Source organism: Alnus glutinosa, chromosome 14 (assembly GCF_958979055.1).
Source record: "Alnus glutinosa chromosome 14, dhAlnGlut1.1, whole genome shotgun sequence".
Lineage (NCBI taxonomy): Eukaryota > Viridiplantae > Streptophyta > Magnoliopsida > Fagales > Betulaceae > Alnus > Alnus glutinosa.
The window spans coordinates 20810668-20830298 of record NC_084899.1 but is presented as its reverse complement, the minus strand read 5'-3'; the positions used below and the strand labels follow the sequence as shown (position 1 = coordinate 20830298).

At 34.4% G+C, this 19631-nt stretch overlaps 1 protein-coding gene across 1 annotated transcript; it reads right to left on the bottom strand.

Annotated features, from left to right (window-relative positions):
• Window positions 1–15346: 15346 nt before the first annotated feature.
• LOC133857961 (transcription factor MYB92-like) lies at window positions 15347–16896 on the bottom strand. Its single transcript, XM_062293355.1, has 3 exons — window positions 16669–16896; window positions 16444–16573; window positions 15347–16169 (listed from the first exon to the last, which is right to left on the bottom strand). Exons 1-3 carry the CDS (start codon window positions 16799–16801, stop codon window positions 15464–15466), a joined length of 969 nt encoding a protein of 322 aa, XP_062149339.1. The 5' UTR covers window positions 16802–16896; the 3' UTR covers window positions 15347–15463.
• Window positions 16897–19631: the final 2735 nt, after the last annotated feature.

Sequence of the window (19631 nt, the reverse complement as noted above, 5' to 3'; positions counted from 1 at the left end):
AGTCAGCTTCAAAATTTGTAAGTCTTAAATTAATTGTGTATCGTGTAGGGTTCAAATTGTACGAAGATATATATGAATATAAAATTATATAACTTAATCTTAATTTAATTTATTTAATTAAACGTTTAAAAAATACCAGACCTAATTTTTTGATTGAAGTCTTCTAGAAGGTTTTCCAAATTACAAAGATTTAGAAGATTAGAACTTTTTCACTTTTTTATAAAACAATTCCAAACTTTTTTATACACTTATTGTAATTTTAGCATTACCCACTTTTTTATATTTTACATTACATCAACCACTTTTCATTATTATTAAAAAAATTTATATATTTTAGAATTACAATCATTTGCCAATTATCGGTGTTGTTGAGTAATATTTTATATAATCTCCTGCTAGAAAAGAATATTCATATCAATAAAGGTGCTTTTACAAGTCTCTTGCGCATATTGAAGTGACAACCCACCACATAGTAAGTGTTTTTGTATAATAAAGTCATTGACATCATGAATAAAAAAAAAAAAAAAAAAAAAAAAAAAAAAAAAAAAAAGAAGTCTCTGGCTACGAAAGTCACTAACAATTAAGCATGATTAGACATAATATTACAAGCATAATTTTTATTTTTATCAATTGAGTATTATTAATAATTATCACACTTTTTAAAACTTATTTATCCTCATAGTTAACAATTAAGCATGATTAGACATAATATTACAAGCATAAATTTTTATCTTTAACAATTGGGAATAATTAATAATTATCAAAGAAAAAGATATTTGCCGCCTTAATAATAAAAATAAAAACGAATCTGGTCAATTATATAATACTGAGAGGAAGAGCTTGATCACCTTATTGATAAGCTAAAAAAGAAAAAGAAAACCAAGAATACATTTGCCCCCTTGACTACGACGATAGATAATTTTTAAAAAGTGTGATAATTATTAATAATACCCAATTGATAAAAATAAAAATTTATGCTTGTAATAGTATGTCTAATCATGCTTAAATATTGTTGACTATGAGGATAAATAAGTTTTAAAAAGTGTGGGCATAAAATCATTAATTTGTTTTTACATGGTTTCCAATGGTGATAAGTTAATTAGTAGCATGAAATATCTACGAATTGCAGCCTTTCGCTATTTTTTTTTTTAATTGCTTTGTTTACAATTTTTTTTTAGGCGAAATGGGTAGGAAGGGCGATTAACTGTAGCTACATTATTTGAGCGTAACACCATAATAGCACTTACCCGTTAAGAACCAATGACATGAGGGGCCTGTATAATGAAAAATCACAAGCATTTTTTCTAATATATACAATAATGTTTTTTAAAATTATTTTTTTAAGAAAATGAAAAAAGTGAAAAAAGTAGCTGCAGGCTTCCAGTTCCCCATGGGTTGGGGTGGCCCGGAGGCCACTCTTAAATCAGTCTAGGGGTGGTGCGTGGCCACCCTTTTCATTTTCTTTTCCTTTTTTTTTTTCATTTTCTTAAATAATTTTTAAGTTATATATATATATATATATATATTCATTTATCCCTAACTTAAATTTGTAGTAAACAGGAACTGCATTATTCTGAAAGGGAAAGATTGATCCAAAAGCATGCATCTCAGCAATCTTTTCTCAGCAGATATGGACGAAAATCTTCTTTGGAGTAGCTGTCACCCACCATTTTCTTTCCTAGATGCGTCATGCATGCAATCACTACCTTGTCTCTTGTATTATTTTCCTTCTGGACAACCCCGACAATGATGACTATTCAATTATATATCACTAGCTACTCTATATATATATATATATTTATTTATTTATTAATCAAAACAATAATACCCTATTCCTATTTTCTTAATTATGCATATCTGACTTGTCATAGTACTTTCATATCATATATATCTGACCACGTGCCAAAAAAAAAAAAAATAATAATGCTGCAAAATGAATTTAAATAAATACAAATGAATATCTTTATGCTCAATTATAGAAAAAACAATTATAAACTAGTCACATTAATGTAAAGAAGAGTCAATTTTGTCGAAGTTGGTACCTCTAAAATTAATGTTTCCTTCCTTTACACGAACATGTGCCAAGAACAAAACAAAACAAGCATACAAAGAAAATTTTTAAGGGTGTATTGGAAATTGAGATTTCGTAGATAAAAAGTGCGATTTTAAACCAAATCACAAAAAATGAACCGTTTAAAAATTACGATTTGAAAACGTAAAAAACAATTTTTTCAAATCGCAGGTAAATTAGTAATTTTTTAAAAACACAAAATTTTAAATGCTAACTTGCGATTTTAAAGGTTAAACTGCAGTTTTGTCAAACACTTAATTTTGTTTTTAAAAATTACTTTTTCAAATAACACATTTTAAAATCGCTCTTTTGAAATTGTTAACCTATACCGACCTAAGTTGGTGGTGCAGACTGTGCAGTAGTGATTACTTTGCCTGAAATATCTTTGGTTTTTTTCTTCTTCTTTTTTAGTGATTTTTCTTCTTTTTTTTTTTTTTTTTTTATTTTCTTTATATGCTAATTTTTATTTTTTTTTAGAAAAAAAAAAAAAAAAAAAAAACCTCATGTAATTTATTAAACTATCTAGATTTAATTCCAAGTTCTTTCTCATAAAAAAGTTTGAAACTAAATCTAGATCATTGAAAAAACTACAAAGATTTATTGTAATTTTTTATTTTGCTAAATGTGATTTTTTTTTTTTTTTTTACTTGATCTAATCTGTAGAAATTGATATTTAACGAACTTTTTATTTAAAATAGAATGAAATGACCAATCTAATAAAAAAATTATTAGTATAAATCCTTATTTGAGAAAGAGCCAAAAAAACTCAAAGCAGTTTTCGTCAAGGAGCGTGTGCTGAATGACGTGTCTGACCACGCTTGCTCGTCTTTGAGCCAGTCAAAGGTGGTCCGGCTTTCCAGCTCATGAAAAATGTTTTCATATTTATTAAATTAATAAGGCAAAGTGGTGCCCCCTCATTTGTCTAAAAGTCGGATTATTTTATAGTTTATATTCTCCTAGCTCTTAAAGGAAGAATTTTTTATTGTATTTATTTTTAATACTGGTCTTAAAGGAAGAAGTTGATTTTTCTTTGATATGATACAACAAATTTCAACAACTTAGCTGTCACGTTCACTAATTTTCCGTTGCGAGCATGCTCCTATGTCTTAAATCATTCCACTCCCAGCAAATTAATTGGTTGAATCTTAAATTTTGGTCTCGGGATGCGTCTAATACACGGTCTATCAACCGACCAATCCGAGAACCTCTAAACAATTTCACACTGAATTTCTTTTTAATTCACGTCAATAACCATTCTCAAGATTTTCGGCATAATGCAAAACGCATGAGAGGGGCCGGTCGTGGTGTGTAGAGAATATTTGTGCAGATAAATCTCTAATGAAGGTGTAATACATAGCAGGCAGTTATGGCAAAATCGGTTATAAAGAGCGGCAGACATTGAGTAAAATGAGACTTTCGTCTCCTTCCTTTCAACCATATCTTAATTTTCCTACGATTATTCCATTTCATAATGACTTAAGCATTGGAGCCAACTCCAGCCCCTCGCTTCAGCAAGCTCTTTTACTAGTTTCTTATCTCCTCGCAAGCACTTCTAATCATTACCTCCGCATGCGGTCAATTATTCTAATAGTCCATATAATATTTATTACGACATTTACTAAAATATAGATTGCTACGCGACAATCCAAATGCCAGTTACTATACTTACAAACTGATGTGACACTAGGGTGGGCAATTCGGGTTCACGGGTCGGGTTCGTGTCAACCCGACCGACCCGATTACATAAACCGGTCTGACACGAACCCGACCCGATGATTATTAATCGGGTTGTGACACGCGACCCGATTAATAATCGTGTAACCCGTTAACCCGACATCAATTTCATAGTATGGTTGCTGTTTTTGACCTTTTCACTTTTCAGTTTTGCTTTTTACCTTCAAGAATCGAACCGAAACAGAGGATCTTAAACGCATTGAAGAAAGAAAGCCCAGAGAGAAATAGAGACGTACTTGCAGGCTGCGGAAGTATTTTGATTTGTGATTGTAGGCTTTGTACTTTGTAGCGATCGTAAGTTTCGCAACTCTCTCAGTCTCTCTGAGTCTCAAAAGCTTTTTTGATTTTTGCTTTTTGGTTCTGGCATTTCGTGTTCCGCCGTTCCGGTACTTTCTACTTTCTAGTTCTTTCTTCTTCTTTAATTTTTTTTTTTTTTTTTTTTTATATAACATAACCGGGTCATAATCGGGTTGACCCGAGAATGACCCGAACCCGATTATACTGAACCCAAACCCTATTTTCCCGTGTCGTGTTTGCGGGTCGTGTCAAAAATTGACAACCCTATGTGACACTCTACTTAATACTTTTCACATCAATCATTGAAAAATGGGCTGCCAGTCTATCACCTGGCAATTCACGTGACCTTTATTTTAATAAAATATGAATTATTACATATATTTGTAAAAGTATTATACTAAAAGTTGTAGTACCTCAAACATTTTGCAAGGTTTTAGTCTCCATTGGAACTAGCTAGGATTGATGAATTGAGCTCGACAACAAAAAAAGAAATAAAAAAAATAAAAAAGTTTTTTTTTTTTTTTTTTTGGATTTTGGGTGTGGAGGGCATGAAAGGAAGAACATTCTTAATGATATGCCAAAAAGAAAATTAACTTCAGACTCAAATTGAAGGGAACTTAATAGCGTAATTAACTAATAATTAACTTATCACCATCGGAAACCATGTAAAAACAATCATCAATCATGGAATCTTCCTCCTTAATTATTCAAATGTATGAATAGCCACAATCCCAACTCGATTTCACTTAGGGTTGGCAATTTTTGCCATGACCCGCAAACCCGACACAAATACAACACGAAAAAATTGAGTTTGAGTTTAGCATTATCGGGTTTGGGTCATAATCGGGTCAACCCAATTATGACACGGTTACTTTAAAAAAAAAAAAAAATTATAGAAAGTGAACTAGTGAAACTGTGAACAGAGAAGTTGAACCCTAGCCGCATACCTGCAGGTCTCGCACACCCTTCTGCCCTTCATCAGTTTCAGTCTCTCATTTCTGCAGCTCTACCTTCAGGAGGTTTTAGCCAAAAAGCTTCACAACTCACTACCCAGTGTTACATTTTCATCAATCACTCAAAAGCCACTCTAAACATCTTCCGCCACAGTAAAATGGGCACTGCCAGTGAGGCCAGGGCCGGCTCAATGTATTTTGGGGCCTTAAGCGAAACTTCAAAATGGAGCCTTAAAAAAAAATTTAAGTAAAAAAAAAAAAAATAATATTATTATTATATTAATTAAACACTAAGATTTCACGACTTTTAAGTTTAGCGCTAAGATTTTTCAAGTCATTAGTTCATTCATTATCTAGTTGCAATCTATTAGGTTTTGAATTAAACAACTTGTAAACAAAAACAAAATATTCCATCTAAATCTTTTGAATAGACTAATCATTTTCTATTAAGTTTCTATTTGATAAGTTACTATGGGCTTATTATATTGGAGCCTTATTAAATTAAGTCCTTTTTTAAATTACTTATTTAGAGGCCTTAAGTTTTATGAATTTTTTTTTGGACCTTACTAAAAAAAATTTGGGCCTTCAATTAAAAAAAAATAATTGGGCCTAGAATTTTTTTTGGCCTTATCAAATCGGGGGCCCTAGGCGAGTGCCTAACTCGCCTAGGCTTTGAGCCGGCCCTGAGTGAGGCAGAGCGTGCCTTGGAAATGGAAGCGATGCGCAAGGAGGACTCATCTTGGCACCCTTGCCAGGTCTCTTTTCGGTGAGGCCTCCACTGCTCACTATGTTTTCCCTTACAATTTGGGAGTCGGATAATAGTAAACACAAAATTCAATATCCAACGCATTGTTTTATGTTGCTTTTTCTTTTCGTTGCGATCGCGGGATTCTTTTTGAAAACTGATCGCTTAGGTTTTTTTTTAAAAAAAGGGTCGTGTCGGGTTATGGGTTACCTGATTATTAATTGTGTTTATCGGGTTGTGTTCGGATTACTAGATTATTAATCGGGTCATGTTCCGGTCACGGGTTCCAACCCAATAAATAATCAGGTCGGATTCGTGTCGAACTCGTTTGCGTAATCGGGTCGATCGGGTTGACACGAACCCGACCCGTGAACCTGAATTGCCAAGCCTAATTTCACCCTTAATTCTGATTTAATCTTTGCATTAAATCATTAACAACAGTTTTTCTTAAACTTTTCATCAATTTAGGAAACTAAACACTTTTTGCTTTCCTATTTAAATGCACTCCACAACAGATTCCCTTATTATTTCCCTAAATCATTTAAATATTCTTTAAATTAAATGATAGTGGAAAAAGGAGAAGAAAGATGAATCATTTAAATATTGTTTTAAATAAATGATTGAAGAAAGAAAAAGTTTTTTATATTAAAATAATGTTAAAGGAACCACTTTTTGTTGTTATCATGCACAATAATGATTAATAATATGAAATCGAAAAAGAGAGAGAACAAGAGAAAATCTAGACACATATTTACGTGGTTCAACAATATGCCTATATTCACAGGAGTGCGACTATATTTCAATAATAATGGTTTAAGGTTATAGCATAACATACCACCAACTGGGCACTATATTGGTACTCTCGTATTATTTTCTATGTCCAAAAGAATATGAGTCACTTGTTCCAAGACTTTTTGTAACGACTTAAGGAAAAGCGTTAGTCACATCTGTGCTTTCACTCCAAAACGACTTGTCAATTTGGAGCTTTCTCTAGAATCACTTATAAAACCCAGTTTCACCTAGTAACTAGGGAATGTGGGACTTGACACTCATCTATCTCTTATAAATCACTCACTCTATGTGAGCTATTCATCTCTTCCCAATATGGGATCGAGGTATTACACTTTTGCTTCCCTAGATCTAGGGTACAGCTAGGCTTGGCAATTCGAGTTAGCGGGTCGGGTTCGTGTCGACCCGGTTGACCAGATTACATATATGGGTCCAACACAAACCCAACCCGATTATTAATCGGGTTTAAACATACGACCCGCCCGTTCTGAACTTTTGGAGTTCTAGTGGATCTTGTTTCTTGTGGTCATGACCCCAGACCCATCACCCACAGCTTGTAAGGCTCTGTAAGAGATGCAATTGGGTCATCTGGTCCTTGGAGTCTTGCAGATTGTCTGGGTAGGAACACTGACAGCAAATAATCTCTCACACCGGTGAAGGCGCAGGTGGTCGTCAAGGACCGAGAGAGGGATACCCAATTGGCAGGCTTGCTCCTTGGTGCGTTTCGAGGTGGGAATTCCGACGATGTTGGATAGCTGACCGGACTAGAGGAGGTAGCCGAACTTGGCGACGACAAAGGTGGTGGTGGATCCGATGCCGAGGCCGAGGACCATGCCGGGCTTGAAGTAGTCCACGGCCTTGTCGGCGGCGAGCTTCTTGAGGTCGTCTTGCGTGAGGATTGGAGCGGAGAGGGCTTTGATGGAGATGGGTTTACGGGACTAGGTGCTTAGGTGAAGGGGTTTTGGGTTGCATGGGCTAAGAGGGCTAGAGGTTTGGTGGGGCAGGGAGGAGAAGTTGGAGAACGACTGGGAGAGGGATAAGGAGGAGGCCATTTCTGGGTGGAGATGAGAAACAAGAGAAGCATGGTGGAGATTGTGGTTTTGAGATGGGTCTGTAGATGCGGTGATGAAAACACTGAAAAGGGCCAAAAGGCGTGCGGTTTGAGTAGGGTTCTTCACTGAATGTCTAAAATCTGATCTGAATCACTAATTTTTTTTTTCTTTTTTAAAGGATTTGTGTCATAATCATGTTTCGCGGGTCAACCCGCCGGTTGACCAGCGAAACACGATTATAAACAAGTAATAATCGGGTTGACCTGAATATGACCCGAACCCGATAATACTAAACCTAAACCCGATTTTTTTTCATGTTGTGTTCGCGCCGGGTTCACGGGTCGTGTCAAAAATTGCCAACCCTAGGTACGACTTTTGGTTCCCCTTGGTATTTCCTTTATTTAGGAAACAAGAAGAAAATCTGATTCAATGGGTTTTTTAGAAATTTTCTCTACATCTACTGAAGGGAATAAAATTTAAGAAAGCTGCTACTAGTACTGTTATTAGTTCCCATATTAGTCTTCAATTTACATCTTTGTTTATTTTTCCCTCTTTATAAGATTTCCGTGCCTTTTTCAAAATATATTTTGCTTTTCTTTCTAGTTTTTCGCCTATCTTGTTGAACCTACCTACAGAAGAGGCAGCTCTTCTGTGCAATCTTCCTTGGCTTCCTCAACTTCAGCTACAGTACCTCTTCATTTGTAAGATTTAGAACACCATTTATATATTTTTCTTGCTACAATTATATTATATAGGGGTCGCGATGCAAATATGGCCTTCAGACAAAGGATAGATTCTAAACTCTATCTTCTTCTAAACAACTAAAGTTGTGATATATGCATCTATAAATCCTTCTAAGAAGTCTTTATGTTCCTATCTGCTAGACACTAGTGTCCAAATTAAAGTGTTTTTCTTGTAGTATATAATATTGGTTTTAAACTTCTGGGTCAGAGACAAAAATAGAAAAGGAGGAAGGAAGAACAGATTTTTTATGCTTTTTACTTTTAATTTTTGAGTATATTGTGGTGTAATTTGCATATGTGTTTCAATAAACCAATTTCAATTATGTTTTTCTTAAGTTTGTTTCTGACAGACAAACTGCTTTGCTAGTTCATGTTTCCTGTTTGTGCTAGATAGATCGATGAAAGAAACGGGACTACTTTTACAGATTCTTAATTAGTTTGAAAAACAAGAAGATAATAAGATGAACTATCTTCATGTTGAGCCAAATTTTCTAGGTAAAATCAGTCTAATATATATCAAAGGAATGCTTTGCAGGCCATGTTGAGAGAAAAAAGTACTTGTTGGTATGACATTTCCGCTTTAATTAACAAACATTTGTCCAAATGCATTTTCCTTCTCTAATATTACAACTAGAAATCAAAATTTAGGTATAAGTCAAATGGATTTTTCCCCTTTAGTTAAACCAATATATAACAAGGTCTCTCAAAAATTTTGGTGGATGAACTACCAATAATATTCATAAAATTCTCTCAAATTTATTTATTCTTCGGAAAATTGTCCCACAAAAGTGATCTTAATTGGGTACGTAAACCAAGCCCAATGAGCTTGCTTTAAGCCATATGTGACTTTGTGTAACTTGCACACGTGATCTGAAGATCGAGGGTGAGTGAATCCTGAGAGTTGATTCATATAAACTTTCTCGAATAGAATGCCATGTAAGAAAGCATTATGGATGTCAATTTGTTAGATGAGCCAATTTTTAGATACTGCATAGAGAGTACAACCCGAATTGTAGTGGGCTTGATTGCTTATTGTCTGAATGTTTCATCATAATCGAGCCTAACTTGCTTATTATAACCCTAGACCACAAGTTGATTAGGCCCTTGGGCCAGGCCGACAAGCTTCTCCTTGGCCTGCTGGCCCTAATATCATCGATAGGCTGGTTGGCCTCATGGGCCCTTTGGTAATCAGGCCCACCACATGAATTTAGTAATATGTCTTAATATATTATATTATATTAGTCTCTCTAAAATAACTATTGAAAATGCATGTTAATATGTGCAACAATTTGCATAGCTTAAACACTCCTGCAACTGCAACGAATTACCAAGAGGCCGACTAGCTCCCTTGTCCAAGTAGCTAGGGTCGATACCCTGTTGTGCAAGGTTTCTGCCAAAATCATACATCTCTGGGTGCACAGATGAATTTCTTAGCTCTCGGATCAAATCTTCTCTTCAATAAATATAAAGATAAAGATAATTAAAGACATTTCAAAGATGCATCATGAGAGAAGTGGAGCTTTAATTTTAAGTGTCTTTTTTTTTTTTTCTATAATAGCTTTAGAATTGATTTTGGAAAAAGAAAAGAAAAGGTTAACATCACAAGTTTCAGGTTTTTCTCCACAATAAAGTAAAGAAAGTGTGCCTAGAATAAAAATAAATAAATAGATTTTTCTAAAAAAAAAAGTGACAAAAGTGAGAGTAGCATCTTCCACGCATGGTTATCAAAGTTCATGATGTGGACCAATTAAGCAACAAAGGTCAACAAATTAAGGCCCATCCAAATATTGGATTCCTGGATGGCTGTATTATCCCATAAGTTTAATTATATAATAACAAAAAATCTTATTAACTAAACTAGCAGACATTCAACTTTATCCAACAATATTAAAAAATAAATAATTTGACTATTAAAAGATGAACTATAATTAAAAGAATGAAAAAGTAGATAAATTCGATCAAGAGAAATTTAAGAAGATATAAAACAACAATTACCCATACATAGTTTGGGTCATTGCGCTACATCTACGAGACTACGGAATAATTGTCCATTTAGAGAACTTGAATATTGTTGATGTGACATTGTCAATCAACCTTTAAATCAATTCTTATTTTAAAAGAAAAAAAAAATATTTGAAGAACGATTGACAGTACCACATCAATTAATAAAGTGAAATAAAAGTGTGGTGTATATATATATATAACAATTTTTTTTATCGATTATTTTCCCTCTTTAATCTCTTGCACATGTACTTATAAGGTAATATATAATAAGTATTTTATTGGTAGAGGAAAGCTTGGAATCAATTCTTTGATTTTTCCACTTGAAAATAATAGAAGATAATTGAGTAAATTTGATTCACTTTTACTGAATGAATGGATACAAAGGACGTACGGTATTATATATATACAAGTGCCTATTCGTGGAAGGCAACCAACATCAAATAAAGAGAAAACAAAAAATATATTGAAAGCTCGCTATTAATCAAAGAATATTTCCATATGAGATTATTTCTTATTGAACCGATTGTGAGTTTTGAAGTCTTAGTCTCTTTCCTTTCTGATATGCGTGAGTTGTCGGACATATATGTTGCCTTGACGTGAATCATGATATGTGACTCCATGATCTGCGTGATTGTGAAGAGAAATATAATTTGGGTTGATATGATTCTCATTAGTTGGCTGGACTCCATGAATCACAGCATGACTAAGGTGATAGCTAGCAATAGGGATCTTTACGTGATTCTCAATATCTGAGGCATGATATGTGGGATTCTCAGCATCAGTGAGACATATGTCAACACCACTCAGTACGTATTTGATGATCAATGTATCTTTGAATCTATTCGCTCGATATGTGACAACTCATTATTAATTACATTCATATCTGTGATTTCTTAATTCAAGGATTAAGAAATAGCCAAAGAGACTAAACGAAGAGATAAATAGCAGGAGAGGGGAGAAGGGATGTTAGATGGTTTCAAGAAAGAGATTAAACAAGGAGCCATGCATGCATCAACACGCGTCCCTTTTAGTGTTTACGGCAGACGAATGAGACTCCATAACGGCGGCGCTAGTGAGGGTAGAACGGAGGAACTCAAGAGAGAGGAATGTTGGAGGTGCAAATAGCGAGAATGTTTGTGTTCTTGATGTGTTTGTAGCGTCTATAAATCAATTATTCTAGGAAGCACAATTATAAATTCATTATTGTTGATAGTGAAAATTTAATTGGATTAGGTCTCGTAGTTTTTTCCTTCTCATTTGATGGTTTTCTACGTAAAATTTGGTGTCTTGCTTTATTTATTTTTCTACAGTTTTGTGAGTTGATTTTTGTTGCTAGAAGTTGTTATTAATTGCCTATTTAGTTTGCACAAAGAATGGTAGAAAAATGATGTTGTGTGTTTGTTATTGGTGTTCACCCTATCAAATATAAACCATAAACTAATCACAATTGTAACAATATTTTTTATTTTTTTATTGTTTTGTCATATCCTTTTTCGTTTCTAGGTAGCTTGGTCGTTGAAGTTAAGGAAATACTTGTTGCATACTTCTTATAACCATATCCTATACAACGTACGCTAGCTGCTACTTGTACATACCAATAATTTTGCATTAAAATTAACAGAGAGGAACTAATTATAATTATATCAGATTTTAAAACTGCCATGAAAGGTATGTGTACCGAAGATGTGTGAATAACATAATCTTTAGTCTTTTTTCTTTTTTCTTTTTCTAAAAAAAAAAAAAGAAAAAAGAAAAAGAAGAAGAAGAAGAAGAAGAAGAGGAAGAAGATTGTTATCCACCTTGAATTCAAGCTCTAAACATGTTTTCACTTTCTTAATTATAGCACCTATCTGTGCTTCCCTCACGCCTAGCCTGTAGCTCATCTATTCATGATCGCAACGAATCTTTGAGCTACATTTGAATTTCATTATCTGACTTCAAACAATGAAAAGAGAGTCTTCGATCAATATATATATATATATATATATATATATATATATATATATATATATATAATATAAGTCTATTGGCGTCTTAGCCTATAAATCTATCAATATATATATTATGCAGTTTTTAAATTTTAAATTATGATGAAAGATAATGGAAACTTTGGTCATCATTCAACCAAAGCGAGGAGGATTAGGTGGTAAACGTTTGGCTTCTATTTTATGACTAGTTGGTAATTAACATAAATGTTTAATTAATTTTCATATATATATATATATATAGACACACAGAGAGAGAGAGAGAGAGAAAGAGAGGATATATTTTTCCTTTGCTTTGACAAGCATGACCGTTTTGACTTTAATGATCAAGTAATTCCACTCTTTTCCAAAATATAGCTTACTCACAATTGGACTTAATTGATCCCTCGATCAGCATCGTTGGATTTTGATTTCTGTGGCACGGCATCCCCATCTTTCTACTCTTAATTACCAGCAATATATATCGTTCATTACTGAAATTAATGGGAAGTAATTTCAGTCAATCCCTTGTTAGAAAAGTAACGAAGTCTACCTACTCACTCAGGAAATAGTGTCTTACGTGAGAACATTGTTCTACCCGTGGATATATATATATATATATATATATATATATATTTCTTTATTTCAATTTTTTTTAAAAAATATATATCGATCCCATCTACTAATCACTGACTATCAAGAATTAAAACTTCCTCCTTTTGGTGTAAGAACATGACTTCAAAGATCTAATTAATTCCCAATTAGCTAGTCCCATTTTGTTATTGGGAAAACATATTTTTAATTACAAGAACAAACACAAATAATTAACTGTATATATATATATATATATATTAATGGTATCAAGTCATACTCAAAATCTGTCACAAACCTAACTTTGATATTGGGAGGCCTGGTTTTTAATTTCATCCAACCCAGCCGTTCAGTTTCCCAACATCCCTACGTCACTATCTACCAGTTGATTAATTTCATGTGATCGATCATGATCCTTGACATAATTTTTAACCCATCCATTAGCATGATAATAATTAAGATGATAATGATTTCTTCCTTTATTCGATGCATACCCATTTTGGATACATGCAATTTGGCATATATATTAATATATATACTAAAGGTGTGTGGCATATACATGCACGCGCAGCGCCGGCTCCATTAGTCCATAGATGGTGGGCCTAATTATGTGATCAATTTAAGGGAGTCTCTTTCATAAATAACTTTTATTTAAAAAAAAAAATCGATTTTCTCACTTTTTGAGCTTTTTTTCAAAGGAAAGGTAAAAAATAATAATAATAATAATAATCTATTTTTTTTATATAAATTATAATAATAATTTTACTATTGCTGTTTGGAGCTTAAGCCACCACCTAGCTAATTTACCTAAATAATAAGCAAGTCCTGCAGACACGTGCAGGCAATGTGCAAGGCACATGCATGGATCTTTCCTTAAAATTCCATATATATATTAAAATGTAAATGAAATTTGATCACATTATACTAACGAAAAGGGTGAAACTCCTCTTCATTTGAAAATTATAAAATATTTTTTGAAAATGTTTTAGGTACACCTTTCATCTGTATTATGTTAATATATTTATTTTTAATGAATAAGCTTCAATTATCTTGGTACCCATTTCTTGGTTAAAAAATTTAGTATTCCTAGCATTAATTTTTTATTTTTTATTTTTCAATAATATATGGATGCATGAGAAAAAGCCAACTAAACATTTGAAATATAATTACCATTTAGTTATTTATCTATTAATTATATTTAGAAAGCAACTGCAAATCATTATGCACTGCCAACATTTTCAAAATTCTTAATTTCCGTTCATTTCATTGGACGTGGCCTCTTTTGGTCCGAAAAGTAATATGATTGTGTAAAGTGCTTGGCTAGCTGTCAGCAGCACAAATACATTGATTCGTCCAAGTATCTCTTTCAACTCAGAAAATTCTGAAAACACTTGCGTTTCCTAACTACTTGGGTCCCTCGATCTTATCATTGTGAATCCTTCGACGTCACTTTTTTGACATTAATGCCTTGGTCAACTCTCTCTCTCTCTCTCTCTCTCTCTCTCTCTCGCTTATAGAAGAAAATGCTATATAGTCTCTGAGAGGCATATTACAAGAAAGTGAAATAGATCGAGGTTGAAGGCTCTTCCTCAAGATTGGTTGGCTCCTAACTTACCCAGAATATTATAAATGGATTAGAACATAAAATAAGCAACATTACAATAAACATAAAAAGAGTAGAACATGCAAAAAGAAGCTATTTTTCCGTGTGAACACCAAGACTTGAAGAAATTAACCATAAATGTTTTGTTTGTTAGCTAGGCTTCTTAGAAGCTTCTTTTTTTTTTTTTTTTGGTTTTGGAAGGAGAAGGAAAAAAATTTATCAAACAATTATATCGATCGTTTTAGGTGTTTTCTCATCTTATTTTCTGTTATAATCTTTTTGTGTGCAAAAATTGTACAAAATGAAAGGTGGGACTCAATGGTCGGTTGTGGGAAAAATATATTTAACATGGTATGTTTCTTTCTTGCCATATCTCAGGCAGAATATTATCAATTATCTTTGAATAAAATGGGATCTCATTTCCTGTAAAACAAACCTATAAAAAAGAAAATGATATATAAACAAGGTAAATGTTTGGGGTATTACATCAATCTTTTACTACAATTTATTTATAAACTGTCGTTATAGTTCACATAATTTATCACGCGCGTACATCAGCATAATCAAATTTAATTCTTACAAGTACCTGAAGCATGATATTCAAACTCAAATGCAAATGCCCGATGATAAATCTTTTTTATTTTTTTTCTTTTTTTCCCTCTTTCTTTCTCGAGCTAGCTGGTCATACCCTAGTTAGTCGTCTGAGCTAACAAATTGCCACCTAATTTTCTTTCTCAAGACATCCTTTTGAGTACGATCCTACGGATCAAGTACTACGTACTAGGAACAGGCTGGCCGGATTATGCATAAATGAAAAGTAGTATAGATATATATGCTTAATTAGAACTAATTAATAACACACAGATCGAGTAAAGTGGTGCATGGTGCAACTTCAAACCTTTCACACACATCTAAAACTAAGAAATCTCATGATCAAACAAAGGGTATTCAAGCAGAAGTTCAGGCCAAGCGAAAGGAGCGGCTCCTCCGAAGCTTGAAGTACTGCATGCATCGCCTAAATTGCTGATGGAAGTCTCTGTCGTTACTGGCGGAGCCACAGAAGGAGATGGAGTGCTCGAAGATGAAGCAAGCCATGGAGAATTAATGGGAGAGTTTTCCCCTTGGCTAAACGCCGTTAACTCAAGCTGAGGAGGAGCTTGAACAATATCATTGCCATTGTTTAACGGTGTTTGATAGGTGCAAGGGATTTGCAAGTCAGGCAAATGAAGGAAAGGGATTGAATCATCATGGAGTACTGGTTGAAGGCCTAAGTCATCTTTCATTGAAGAAACTGAGTTCAAAAGGTTAATAGTCTCCATGTCAGAGAAACTGTTTAAGTTGTTTGCGGGGTGGAGGAGATATTGTAGGCATTGAAGAGTAGCCATTTGAGCAGCCTCTGCTTGTAGTCTCACAGCCTGTTCTTCCCATGAGTGGTGATCCATAAGCTCTTTCAAATTAGCCAGAGCTATAAGGTGAGGCAAGCTTGAGAAGATGTCGGTTCGAGGCCTGTGGGTCATCGGATCAAACCCCATCTGAATAAGCTTTTTCTTCAGATGGGTGTTCCAGAAATTCTTGATTTCATTGTCCGTCCGACCAGGTAGGTGGCCTGCGATTGCCGACCATCTGTAGAGTAGAAAAAATAAGAGGTTAAGACTAGGTATACTGTACACATGTTAAGAAATGTGTTATATTCTAAAGTTCGACCGTTGAGTCCAAATCATTATTTTAGGGTCATGCTGCAGAAGAAAGCTCAAATTTTATCTGACTCATGTATAGGGAGCGTTTTGGCATGATGTGCTGGAGATCTAGTCGGAGGCAAAGCCCCGAATACCCAGTTATTAAAAAAAGTGTTATATTCCAATTATATATAAAGCAAAAGGGGTATTGGTGAAATTACTTGTTGCCAAGAACAGCATGGAGATTCAGAATTGTTTGTTCTTCTTCTTGGGAAAATTTCCCTCTCTTGATGTCAGGCCTTAAGTAGTTCGTCCATCTTAATCTGCAACTCTTCCCACATCTGTTAAGCCCTGTAAAAGCACAAAGAAGACTCGCTTGAGAGAGAGAGAGAGAGAGAGAGAGAGAGAGAGAGAAGAGAGTTGGGAGTGGTGTAATGGATCCATACCTGCAAGTTTGGGAAGGGCTCTCCAGCTTCCATGTCCATGTTTTTGGATATATTTGACAAGCTTTTGATCTTCTTCAGGTGTCCAAGGGCCTTTCTTGAGGCCACTGTCATCATTAGAAGGAGGCCTTCCCATTTTTGACTTGCAATCTTCCAAGAATTGGCAGCTGCCTCCCTTAAATCCAACCTTGTCTTAAGTGGGTTGCCTTCCTTAAATCCAACCTAAAACTCCAGCTTTCTATTCTGTATATATACACTCTTTGCTCTTGTCCCCGGGCCATAATTAATGGAAGCCGGCTGACGTGCTAGTTTCCCATTTGCTAGCAAAACAAGTACCATATATACCCTTTCTTCCTCCTGCCTTGACACATGTATTCTGCCTTGACACATGTATCGATCCACTTCATTTTGGCATTTATTTTTAAATGAGTTTGGTTATATATTATATTTTTATTTGGCAACTATCACATGAAGCTGGTATGATAGTTACAATTAATTTTTAGATTTTTTTTTTTAATTTATAATGATCGATCTAAAGGTTGATTGTAAATGTCTCATAAGTATTATGAGATAATTATAAGATAAAAATATAATTTTTAGCATTAATTTTTTTAAATGAGGGTTAATTTTTTTTTTAAGTACATGTGATTTGTCTTGTTATCACATTAATAGTCACATTAGCTTGTAAAAGTGTCATAAATGATATTTTTAGACATCTTATAAATGCAGTTGGTATTTCCATTTATGTTGCGTCCAATAATTTAACAGTACACCACTTCAAGTCCTCTCATAATCTAATGCCACACATCGGCATTAATATATATAGAAGAAATTAAAAAAATAAATAACAATAATAATAATTTTTTTTAAAAAAATGGTGGTGGGAGAGATCCACCCCATCGGGCGGCGGGGGATCTCCCCCTTAGATGGAAGAGTTCCTCCACCCTCCACCCTCCACCTACCCCCGAGAGTCGGATACCACCCCACCAGTGGGTGACGGGGTAGATTGATCTGACCCCCAGTATCTTGGAAGGGAGATCTCTTTATTGTATACACAATATATATATATATATATATATATATGATCACTAAAGATATATATGTGCTTCCGTCTTTTCTTTTTCATTGTGCATCGAGGAACTAAAAAAGAAAACTTGATGAGGAGGCCTAGCTAATTAAATAGATACTATAAGCTTAGAAAAACCATTTAAACAAGATTTATGAGGCTGTAAGAGGAAATATCAAACGTGACATGCAATGCAAAAGGGTGAGGGCATTATTGGGCTTCCAGTACTGTTGATTAACTGGTAAATTATCAGGATACTATTCTACGTCGGAGACAAATGATCAGGCTGGATCAAGAAGTCAACATCAGGGAACAGGTGGCACGTCATCGCGCTCGCTGGTCAGAGGGACCAACCCATTCCATGCACGCAACAAAGGCCCTATTTCGTCACTGATTGCATGGCGATCTCGTAATCTTTTTACGTATTTATATCGATGGGTCCTCTTTACTAGCTCTTTATGAAATTTCTGGCCACCTTACGCCGTAGACCCGACTTTAGTTGCCACTTTCGAATGGGGTTTGGCTCCTGTCTAGTGCCACCTCACTCTACTATTATGGGCTTACGAATCACATTGCGCCAAATAACAATATACGTAGAAGAAAATATATATTCAACATGGAGGCTCCTTTGGTTCTTGGAACAATGCGCATTTACTAATTAAGAAAAATCAATGATTAATTAACCTCGATCGAGAGACTTCCAAAAACAGTGATGATATAAGTAGGTAAGCGGAAGAGATGATCAATGTGAAAAGTATTTTAAATTTGAGGGACAGGGCCGGGAGAGTAGGAAATGAGCCACCCTCGCACGCCAGAGGGTCACTTGTTTCGCTTTTCATGCCCTATTTGCAAGGAGGAAATTAAGATGATCATAATTAAGCAACAAATTAATCAAGACTTTCGTGAAGGGTATTTCTTATCAACGGTGAAAGGTAGATCATGAAGAATGCATGCATTTAAAGTTCATGTGAGTAATACATTATTACAGGCTATAAGTTGAATTCTGAGGAGTATATATATATGTTCTTAAGAGGATTGATTGGGAGGTATGGGTTTTCTCGTAAATTGGTTAATACGGCTGCGTATTAATAGAGATCTCTGTTGTCGTAATTGGGAAGTGTCTGAGAAGGTGCTAATGGCTAAGCTGAGTTGGTGATTTTTGTTTGGTGGTTTTGTCGGTACATATTTGAGTTTTATCTTTGGGATGGTTTGTTTTGTGAGTTGGAGGTGAAATGTAAGTGGTAGGGAGTTTATTTGCTGTGTTTGAGTTGGTAACCAGTTAATTCTCGTGTGTATATATATCGTTTGTCGGTTTTAATGAAAGCAGTTTAGGAACTAAATATAATTAATCACTCGAAATTAATTAACACCATGGCAATCAAATAACTTTGGTTTTATCACAGAACTTACTAAGATATGTAGGGACATGAAAGGATCGATGTGACCCATTTGACCATTGAGGGTGCTAGTTAGACAGAAGTTGGTGCAGCAAACACCCCAAATTTCCACCCCGTTTTGACACCCCAAGACAATCTCCGTTAAAGCTGAGAACCTGTCAATGGCATTTGTTTATGCCTTCCATCGTCTTTTAGTCTTTGTCTGTAATGGGAGATTCATCACAGAGAGAGGGATATCATTTATCCATACTTTTTCTCCCTGGCAGGAAGATGCTTTAGCTTAGTTCGATCTTGATCATCACAAATTAAAGATGATAGAAGCAAAGGCTTGTATCCTGTATATCGTTGTGGCAATGTTTTCTTTTTGGTAAAAATATTTACCCAAAGTGAGTTATAAATGTATATATCTACATGTATGTATATGTAGATCATGCATGTAGAGGAAACTAAGGAAATTAAGGTTAATTAGTCGATTGATGGCCTTTTCGTACATAAACTCAAAA

Bases quoted from the DNA above. Each gene is read 5' to 3' on its own strand.
- LOC133857961 (XM_062293355.1), bottom strand. From the start codon at position 16,801: ATGGGAAGGCCTCCTTCTAATGATGACAGTGGCCTCAAGAAAGGCCCT. The intron at 16,574-16,668 runs GTATGGATCCAT...GTGCTTTTACAG, and splicing joins AGCCCTTCCCAAACTTGCAG to GGCTTAACAGATGTGGGAAG. The intron at 16,170-16,443 runs GTAATTTCACCA...TCTACTCTACAG, and splicing joins CATGCTGTTCTTGGCAACAA to ATGGTCGGCAATCGCAGGCC.